The sequence below is a fragment of the Malania oleifera genome, chromosome 7 (assembly GCF_029873635.1).
Source record: "Malania oleifera isolate guangnan ecotype guangnan chromosome 7, ASM2987363v1, whole genome shotgun sequence".
NCBI lineage: Eukaryota > Viridiplantae > Streptophyta > Magnoliopsida > Santalales > Ximeniaceae > Malania > Malania oleifera.
This window is the reverse complement of record NC_080423.1, coordinates 96,388,025-96,398,903: the sequence shown is the minus strand read 5'-3', so window position 1 is coordinate 96,398,903 and position 10,879 is coordinate 96,388,025. Positions and strand designations below refer to the sequence as shown.

At 39.2% G+C, this 10,879-nt stretch overlaps 1 protein-coding gene across 1 annotated transcript; it reads right to left on the bottom strand.

Annotated features, from left to right (window-relative positions):
- Nucleotides 1–299: 299 nt before the first annotated feature.
- Nucleotides 300–4,378, bottom strand: LOC131160945 (uncharacterized). The gene is made up of 4 exons (XM_058116815.1): nucleotides 4,255–4,378; nucleotides 3,921–4,155; nucleotides 3,596–3,851; nucleotides 300–374 (listed from the first exon to the last, which is right to left on the bottom strand). The coding sequence occupies exons 1-4, from the start codon at nucleotides 4,376–4,378 to the stop codon at nucleotides 300–302; spliced, it is 690 nt and encodes a 229-aa protein (XP_057972798.1).
- Between the last annotated feature and the right edge of the window lie 6,501 nt (nucleotides 4,379–10,879).

Here is a 10,879-nt window from a genome sequence, read left to right as displayed (position 1 = left end):
GCTGAAGTGGTCCTGCCGGCCTCTGATGTTCTGCTTTGATCAGCTGACATGTCAGGCACTGTCTACAAATCGGGCGATCTCTTTTTTCACGTTGGACCACCAGAAGGATTCCCTCAAATCTCGGTACATTTTTGTATTACCAAGATGTATAGTGTAAAGTGAACAATGTACCTCCTCTAGAAACAATGTGCCTCCTTTAGAATGACCCGTTTAAATTTGGCATCATTCGGTACACAAACCTTGCCACGAAATCTTAATATCCCATCACCAGAGATATTGAAATCCGGTTTCAACCCCTTCTAAATTCCTTCCATAACCTCAACCAACTCGGGATCCTCCTTTTGCGCCACACGAATCCTCTCTTGTAAATTCGGCTGTACCACCAAGCCAATAAGTACATCCTGATGGTTTCCTTCCACTACCTCCAAACTCAATCTCTAAAGGTCCATACAGATCTGATGCTGAACCTGCACTGCTAAGACTGTTGCATCAACTGACTTCCTACTCAGAGCATCAACTACCACATTAGCTTTTCCTGGGTGATAGCTAATAGTATAGTCATAGTCTTTAATCAACTCAAGCCACATGTGTTGTCTCATGTTGAGCTCCTTCTGGGTGAAAAAGTATTTAATACTTTTATGCTCGAAAAAAATCTCACACCTTTTATCATACAAGTAGTGCCTCCAAATTTTTAGTGCAAACACTGCCGCTACTAATTCCAAATCATACGTTGAGTAGTTCTTCTCGTATTCTTTGAGTTGACAAGAAGCGTAAGCAACCACTTTGCCTTGCTGCATTAAAACATAGTCAAGATCTTTTTTCGAAGCATCATTATAAATAACAAAACCACCATAACTGGATGGAAGAGTCAGAACTGGAGCCGTGACCAGTCGCCGTTTCAGCTCTTGAAAACTCAACCCGCACTCTTCCGTCCAATTATACCTCACATTTTTTCATGTGAGTTTTATCAAAGGTCCTGCTAAACTGGAGAATCCTTCAACAAACCGATGGTAGTAACCTATGTAGTGACACGAAGAATAATAGTATTTTAATAATAAAGAGGGAGAAAAATGGAAATAGGAACCGAAGGAGGTAGTAGACTACGTCGACGACATCGCACTTTGGAGGTAATAACAATTTCAAGAAATTTCCAGGCCTCGCCGATAAATACAGGGTTTCGTCGACGAGGATCTGTCTTGTAGATAAGAAAATACCAAGAGAAGAATTTGGACTACTTTGAATTTTGTCGACGAAGGGTAAGGTTCGTCAACAAAATTACTTAAGGACTCGTCGACGAGATGATGTGGTTCGTCAACAAATCCCGCAGTATAAATAGCCCTAAACTAATTTTAATCACAAAAATTTGGCCGCAAATCCTCCTCCTCCTCCTCCTCTCTCTCTCTCTCTCTCTCTCTCTCTCTCTCTCTCTCTCTCTCTCTCTCTCTCTCTCTCTTACGGCCCTTCCCCCTTCTCTCTTCGATTTTAGCCCCGTTAGTCGCCGGATCGACAATCTGAGGCCACCATGACACTCATGGCGGAGTTCTCTCCAAATCTGCTGGAGCGGATCATCGATGGGACGAAATTGAAATTCATCCCAAATCCAGGGTAAGGTTTTTTATTCAGTTTTTGGCCTTCTGGCAGTTGTAGGAAATTATGTAGGCCAAGAAATATTGATATTCTATTCTGGAAAATATGATTTTCAGGGTGTTGAGTGGAGAACCCTGGGGGTGTAGGACCCATTACAGTAGGGCAATTTTAGCAGAGTTCAGGTAAGGGAAATATGTTATACTAGGCAATTTTACTATGTTTCAGTATAAACTATACGTTTTTATCAAATGATTATTCACGATAGAAATTTATACAGTTTATCATTTATGTATAATATGTTTAAAATTTCTGTGTGGCTTGAGAATACGTGTATAGTAAAGAAACATGTTTTACGGTATTTTCAGCATATGATTTACAGAATATACAGCTAATGGTTATGTTTTATAATAATTATAGAATACCATGATTATACAGTTTTCAGTACCATGATTTTACAGTTTCTAGTACCATGACTTACAGATTACAGTTCAGTTTAGAAACACAGTTGACACAGTTACAGTTTATTTTATTGTCATGGTAAATCAGATAGTTGTATGTAGAGATGTATTATATAGTATTAGACCCTGTTGGACCATACGATTATAGAGTACGGTACTGTAGCTACATACAGTTTACAGAGTGCAACCACCTATTCAGATAATACGTGGTAGTAGGTCGATCGTATAGTGCCTATGGGCCACACAACCCTGTCATGAGGGGTTAAATCATGACACATAGTTATCCACAGGGAAGTTTTCAGTTATTATTATGTATATGCAGATTTGCAGAGATAGAGAATATACTTAATATACTTATGTACATTAGAAGTATTTTAAATAGTAACGTAAAATACTGATATGTTAAGCAACATGGAAATAGTGGTGGTTTCTATTACTTGTACTGTATTTACAAATCTAGTTATACATGATTTTATAAAAACAAATTTTCATAATATTGTAACTCATTTGCCACAGACTAGCAATAGCATATTTCATATTACTAAGTGTTGGCTTATCCCAATTACTTTAACATTTTTCAGGTGATCCAGGTAGACGAGCAGATCAGGCTCGCAGATAAAGGGGCCTCGGTATTGCCCTGACAGTAGTGTGAGTATTTTTGGGAGTATTTTTGTATAGCCCTAGCTAGTTGAGGGTATTTTTGAAAATAGACATATATGTATATTTTGGGAAACACTTTAGCACTCCTGTATTGTATATAACTATGTATGGTTATGTTTATTTGATTTCTGCTTCTTGCTGCTTAGGTGGATGATTGGGTTTAATCCAGTAAGGTATCAGAGCATGTTAAATGTCATAGTATATATATAAATAAAAAAAAACCCATTTAAATAGCGGGTAATTACAACCTGCAAGACCCAGACAACTTCTGACCTCCTGAATATTCTTCGGTCTCACACAGTCCACTACTACTTCTATCTTACACGGGTTCACTGATACACATTCTTTAGACACCACGTGCCTTAGAAATGCAATCTATTCCAGCAAGAACTTGCACTTCTTTAACTTAGCATACAACCTTTTATCCCTAAGAATTTGTAATACTAGCCTCAAATGAACTTCATGCTCTGCAGCACTCCTAGAATACACTAGGATATCATCGATAAATACCACAACGAACTGGTTTAAATATTCGTGGAAGACCTTATTCATTAAATCCAGAAATACTGCAGGTGCATTAGTCAAACCAAAAGGCATAACCATAAATTCAAAATGGTCATACTGTGTTTGAAATGCAGTTTTTGAGACGTCCTCCCTTTCACCTTTAGTTGGTGATACTCAGACCGTAGGTCAATTTTGGAGAAGACATGCGTGCCTTGGAGTTGGTCAAACAAATCATCGATCTTGGGTAGCAGATATTTATTATTTATTGTCACTTTATTCAGTTCTCGGTAGTCGATGCACATCCTCATCGACCCATCCTTCTTCTTCATAAATAACATAGGTGCTCCCCAAGGAGAAACACTTGGTCGAATATATCCCTTATTCACCAGTTCCTGAAGTTGTTCTTTCAACTCCCTCAATTCGACTGGGGTCATACGATACAGAGCTTTCGATATCGGCGTCGTACCTATAACTAACTCAATAGAAAATTCCACTTCAGAGTCTGGAGGTAAACTTGGCAAGTCCTCCGGAAATACATCAGGGAACTCGCGCACTACAATAATCATATCCAATTCTCCTTCCTCTACTGGTGTTTCTTTCACAAACACCAAATACCCTTGGCGCCCCCTAAGAAGTAGCCTCCTAGTTTGCATAGCAAAAAATATTCGTGGTGCATAATGCACACACGATCTGAGGAACTGGAATTCCTACTTTTCTGGCGGTCTGAACAACACCTCCCTTCTGTGGCAATCGATATTGGCATAACTGGAAAACAACCAATCCATTCCTAAGATGATGTCAAGGCCATACATGTCGTATACCACAAGATCAACTAGTAGCACTCTTCCTCGAATTTCAATCGGGAAGTCATGAACTACCTTGTTATACCCAACCACAGATCCAGACGGTGTAGCCACCACCAGTTTGTAATCTAACAATTGCACCTCTAATCCACACAATTTAACAAAACCTTGGGAAATAAAAGAATGCGTTGCCCCAAAATCAAATAATACTACAACTTTATGAGAAAGCATGCAAATAATACCTGTGACAACATCTCCCATGTTCTTAACATCGGCTAGAGTCAGAGAACACACCCTTGCCTGAGTATTACCCCTATATGACTGCTGCGAGGTTCCACTATTTCCCTGTATCGGACAGTCTCTCATCTAGTGCCCTTGCCTACCACACCGCATATAGCCCCCGTAGATAACCAACACTGCCCCGAGTGTCTCTTTCCACACAATGAGCAGCGTTGAAAACGTGCGGTGTTCTGAGACATACCACCACTATTCTTCTTCCACTTACCCTGTTCAACCCCAGACGAAGAATTAGGAGGCGCTGGCCTCTTCTTCATGACCTAAACCTTTGTGTCCTCTAGCAAACACTCTTCTGCTACCGTGGCTTTATCAACCAACGTAGCAAAGTTCTGCAACTGCAAGATCGCTATATGCTTACGGATCTCGCTCCTCAGACCCTTTGAAACTTCCAGGTCTTCTTCGCTTCATCCAGTATCACGAATGGAGCATATCGAGATAGCTCATGGAATTTGGCAGTGTACTGCTGCACTGTCAGCGATTGTTGCGTCAGATTCTTGAATTCTTCCATCTTCGTGTTCCTGGCTAAGACCAAAAAATACCGTTCAAAGAAGAGCTCTTTGAACCGGGCCCACGCCAACGCTATTGGTATCAGTTGGTGCTCTTTCATCTACTTTATAGACACCCACCATCTCTCAGCCTCCCCTGCCAACTTGAATGGGGCGAAGGTGACTTTCTGCCTCTCAATGCAGTTCAACATGTCTAGGATCTTCTCGATCTCTTGGATCCAATTCTCAGCACAAACTAGGTTTGCACTGCTCACAAAATCCGAGGGCTTCAACCTAGTGAACTGCTCAACGGAGCAACCCAACTCAGTCATAGGATGATCCTGCTCCCTATTTGTCCGCACTACCTCAACCATAAGCTGTTGTGCGAAGTCACAAAACACACTAGTAGAGTCACTACCAGCCTCAGGGCCGGCACCCTCACTACTACTACCTCCTATGTTGGCAATGATATCCCTGGATTCCATCCTGAAAACAATTACAAGAATCCATTAGAAAGGTAATAGCCTATGAATCGACTGTTACTATCATGTTATAAACTCAATCCCTTAAATTCATATTCCCAATATTGATGTACTCCATTAATTTGACATCCTCATTCTAACTCAAGTTCCACCCTTCCACTTGGAAACAAATTCGTCAATGGATTGCCGTGATTTTCTTTAACCTTTCGATTGATCCAGAAAAACATAGAAGTCTATCAATGGATTTACGTCTCCAGGTATACAGATCAAAACTCAAGGTCTTATCCATGTCTTATACTCTGGTATATTCTAGACTATCAAAACTAGCAAATCCTAAGTTCTGCACATATCCCTAACCAGACAGCATGAATCAAATCATACTTCCGACTGGCTATGTCTCTAATACCAATTGTAACGACTCGGCCATTTATATGGACCCAAGTGTCACTCACTTATACTAAATACATGTACCTATTCAAGATACGTAAACAACCCGCCCTAACTAGGGACATATGGGTATAAATCATACATAATTTCGATGTAAATGTTGCGGAAAAACATAAACATCCACTGGGATTTCTATTAGTCTTATACTAGAGCTTACTAGTTATCCACAATTACATAAATCTAGATATATAATAAATCTTGTAATTACAATCCTGCAGAAAAGAACTTCATCTAAGTTTAATATAGGATTCAAATGCTCTCAGTAAGGAAGAAGGTACTACAACAAGTGTGACTGCATAGATGCACATTTTCATACAATCCATACATTTGAAACATTTGTTTATAATACTGTATCAAATAACATTTATCTGCACATCAAGTATTTAAATCATGCATATGATTACTAGAATAACTACCAACTTGTCATACATGTATTGCCTATTTACCCCGTGGCATGGGTTGTGCACTGATATCTCCAACAATGCCCTGTTCGTGCAGACATTTGTCGAGTATCTATTATAGTCCGACTGCCCCCATATGGTCTATTATTTCACCAGTGGTTTCATTACACCTGCTAGCTGACTATCTATGTACCCACACTGGTTTACATGTGTGGTTGCACTAACCTTCCAGTTGAGGAATTCCCTACCATTGGGAGTATCTTTGAACTCCATTAATGAAGCTTTTTCAACTTCTCACATTGGAGTATCTTTCAACCCCTATTACTAGAGTATCTTTCAACTCCTTTGGTAGCAAGTTGTGGTTCCATTTATCATATATACAATTTATAACAAAATATAGTAACCTGTGCAATTCCTGTATTTTCACAAATTCAGATAATCGCATCGGGTTCAAACCAATGCCTATCCACTCGGTTTACCCTTTTTACATATATAAAATTCGGTGTATAATCGGCCTCTATTTTCCACATTTTCAGTATAACAAATTGGAACTCCGTTCCCATAATGTATATCAATAGTATAGAAAATTCATACATTTCCATTTAAACATATATCACGCGAGTTTAGTCCAAAAATTCGCTAAATGATATAAATCCAGTAACCATCACTTAAAAAGAAAAGTAAATGATTCAAACATCTCTTATTACAATATAACTGCAAATAAGTAATTTTCATAAGAATTGGTGATCATATGCCAAAATCCTCGTTTTTACCAAAAATCCTAAAATTGTAAAATCGGCATTTCTACTCGGTAGAATTTAGCAAATAAGTAGTTAAATCATACATATAAATATAAACTAGATTTTTAGCTGTTTTAGTTTTCCAAAAATGCTATTGTAATCAATTTTCCCTTACCTTAAACTAAAAATGAAACTTCGTATGAAAATGATCCAAACCGATAACCCGGGATCCTAAAGACCTAAAACCACAGAACATAAACGTACTATAATTTTGACTACTATCCAAATATCCAATCAAAATTAAGATCAGATCCTTACCTCGATTTTTGGGAAAAACCAAAAATCCTCAAAATAATGATCTGATCTGCTAAAGTTGTAGAGTTTCCTCTTTTGATCCATGCACTACCCTCCGTTTTTGGAAACGGACGAAGAATAGCGAAGAATCTTAGAGAAAGAGAGAGAGAAATTTTGTGGGTAGAGAGAGAGAGAGAGCTTTTGGGGAGCAAACTTAGCCTTTAAACAACAAACATTGATATTTATAGGGCCTTTGACCTAGTCTAACTCATCGACAAGGCGGCGTCTTCGTCGACGAATCCACCACACAACTTGTTGATGAGGCCATCCCTTCGTCGCCGAGTTCAAGTTCCAGATATTTCTCTGATCCGCTCGGTATTTGCTCATCAACGAGGCTCTGAATTTCATCAACAAGGATCTAAAGGACTTCATCGACGAACGTGACCCTTCGTCGACAAACCCAACTTATAAAGGTTTGGGTCTCTACATGTGACATGTATCTTATATTTATTATAGCACGCAAATATTCATGTTGCCACACAACTATATTTAATTTATTTCCCTTACTGAGAGGTGTCTTGCCTTAGTTTAAACCATTTCAGGGAACCTAGAAAGACAGGTGGACCGAGCCCCACGCCATTGAGGCGGCTGTACTACCCCGCTAGGAGGGTAAGTCTTTTGAACTAGGGCCAATAGGTTTAATGTAAGATCCTAGTTTTATCTTTTGGTATTTTTAAGGATTGTATATATATACATTTATAGTACATGGTGAAAATGTAGGCAATTCTGGTATATTGTGTTATATGGTTTGGTGGATGAAATTTATGATTACTTTTACTTAGGTTTTTGCTATCTATGACAGGTGTGTCCCCATTACCCATGGGTTCGGGTTGACTTTGTTATGTTTTAAGTTAATGATACATAATATGGTTGATTATGTAGTAGATTAGGCAGGTTGTTATAGTTTGGTATCTAAGCTTAGGATGCTAGGTTCTATAGACTCTAGAATGCAGCAGTGACAATACCAGAGTATGGGATAAGGGAATTTGAGGTTTGGTTTGTAGTCTAGATGCAGGAGTTTAGTGATGGTTTGGGTGTCTTTCTTAGGGTGACAATTTCAGGAAATCCATAGTAAACTATTGTCGGGTTGGGTATCTGGGTTGCAAGACTAAACTTTGAATCAAAATCAGGGGTGATGAATTAGTTAAGGAAATAATATACTAGTTAGATGATATGTTATGGTAATAGGGTCCTAAGTTAAGTTTATTGTCTTTTTAGGATGGACCCTGGGGGTAGTACTTCCCATGCTAGTGGTAATGAGAGTGTTAGGCCCTCGAGCGCTTCGGGTGGTGATTCAGATGCAATACTGTGCAGCGTGGCTTAGCAAATCATAGCTAAAATTGCAAGGAACTTTAGAGAGCAGGATGGTCCATCTGCAGGCCACGACAGTTCGATTGAGAAGTTTATTAAGATGAATCCTCCGACTTTCTTAGGATGAATTGATCCTGCAGTCATTGAAAACTGGTGTAGGAGAATGAAAAAGTATTTGTAGTGCTACAGTGCTTTGAGAAGCAGAGGGTGCTATACACAAAGTATATACTGACTGGAGAGGCCGAAAATGTTGGACGACAGTGAGACTCCTAGATCAGCAGAGGACAATGCCTAGAGGGATGACGTGCGAGCAATTTAAGGAGATATTCTTTTATAGATATTTTCCAGCCTTGTCCAGGGAAGCCAAGATAGAGGAGTTCCTAAATCTGAAGAAAGGACTTGAGACAGTGCAGCAGTACGTAGTGAGGTTCATTGAACTATCTCACTTCGCCCCATACATTATTCCAGACGAGATGAAGAAGGTAAGACAGTTTGAAAGGGGTCTAAAAAGAAAATTATATAAGCAGGTGACGATACCGAAATTGTAAGATTTTGACGAGCTGATAGACAAGGCAACTATGACAGAAGCTAGAGAGCGCTTAAAGGCTGAGGAGCAAAGATAGAGGAAAGGATCGACACCTTTTGGTTCTCAGCAGGGGCTCAGTCATGGTTCGTGAAAGAGAGGTGGTTACTATAGGGATCGGAGGTAGGAGTCAAGGAATCGTGGGTTTTAGGGTATGTAGTCTTTTTCAGCTTGCCCGATTTGTGGGAAGAGACACCCAGGTGAGTGTCATGTTGGGCAAAGTAACTGCTACCTATGTGGGGAGCAAGGGCATATGATAAGGGACTGTTAGGCTCAGATTGGAGCTGCTCTCGCTCCTAGACTTGTTCAAGGAGGCAATCAGGTGCCACATGGAGGCTAATAGAAGAATATGGCTCCAGTTAAAGTTTTTTCTTTGACGTCGAGTGATGCTGATACAGCCGACGACATGGTGACATGTATGGTTAGCATGCTTTCTATTAAAGTTATTGTATTATTTGATTCAGGAGCCACACACTCATTCATGTCTATGGGGTGTATTAAATTATGTGGGGCAGCAACAAAGTTATTAGACACTGAACTGTTAGAAACTACACCGACCAGGTCAGTAGTGAGGTGTAGTAGGGTGCTCTGGGGCTATCCAGTTGATATTCAGGGGAGGATTTTGTCTACTGATTTGATAGTGTTGGACATGCATGAGTTTGATGTAATATTCGGCATGGATTGGCTAGCAATTAATTTTTCCAGTATAGATTGCCATTCAAGAGAAGTGATATTCAAACCTCTAGGAAGACTAAATGTAGGAACCTGAACCGTAGTATGTGGATTAAATATTCGAAAGAAGGGTAAAGTGGAAATTTGGGCAAGCTTCGTCGACAAAGCCAGAGTTCATCGACGAAGTCCCTTTTATTCTTGGTGACGAAATTTAGTGTCTCATCGATGAGGAGATCTCAAGGGATTTTGAAAAATCTGGAACCTTGGGCTCATCGACAAGGCCACCATCTCGTCGATGAAGGTAATGGCGGACTCGTCGACGAGGACGCCAATTCGTTGACGAATCCACCTGATTCAAAGGGCTATAAATATCCAAATGAGTTGCTTCCAAGCTAAGTTAGCTTAGTATCTTCACTCACTCTCTCTCTCTCTCTCTCTCTCTCTTGACTCACTCGAAAAATGAGCAGCTCGAAAGCTATCCCAAGTATAGGAGTTACGTCGTGTAATATTAAGCCCAAGGGCTAGATCGTCTCCTCAGGGAATGCGTTTAATCTCAGATTTAACGTTCTTCCAATCAAAATTAAATTGCACTGAACTCGATTCAGATTCGGAGTTTTTCAGAGTTGTTCAATTTTACTTTTGACGAATTAGATGGCACGTAATTTAAAAAATCCTAAAACTAACATGTACTAAATAAAAGAAACAAGAATAGAAATCCTAATTTACTTAAAGAAACATTGGGACACACACTAATTAAAAATGGAAACTACAAATAAGGAATTAAAACACGCTAGAATGGAAACTCTAATCTACCTAAGGAAACATCGACACACGCGCTAATTAAAGATGGTAACCTAGAACATGGAATTAAAAACACACAATGGAAACTAAATTAGACACACACTAAAAAAAAACCAAACCTACTAAAAATCGAACCTTTAGCACAATTAAGAGATCAAATCAAGACTCACAATTTAAATGTAAACATGAACTCAACGGAAATTTAAAAGACATAAACAATAACGGAACACAATAAAAACACAACCTTTACTAATCATAGACCCTAACTAAATCGAATTTTGACAAAAAAATATC

What these genes read in the sequence shown, in the direction of transcription:
- LOC131160945 (XM_058116815.1), bottom strand. Translation starts at nt 4,378, where the DNA reads ATGAGAGACTGTCCGATACAGGGAAATAGTGGAACCTCGCAGCAGTCA. An exon ending in TTGTTCAGACCGCCAGAAAA is followed by an intron (nt 3,852 to 3,920) that starts GTAGGAATTCCA and finishes TATGCAAACTAG; the next exon opens with GAGGCTACTTCTTAGGGGGC. An exon ending in AAGAACAACTTCAGGAACTG is followed by an intron (nt 375 to 3,595) that starts GTGAATAAGGGA and finishes TTGGTGGTACAG; the next exon opens with CCGAATTTACAAGAGAGGAT.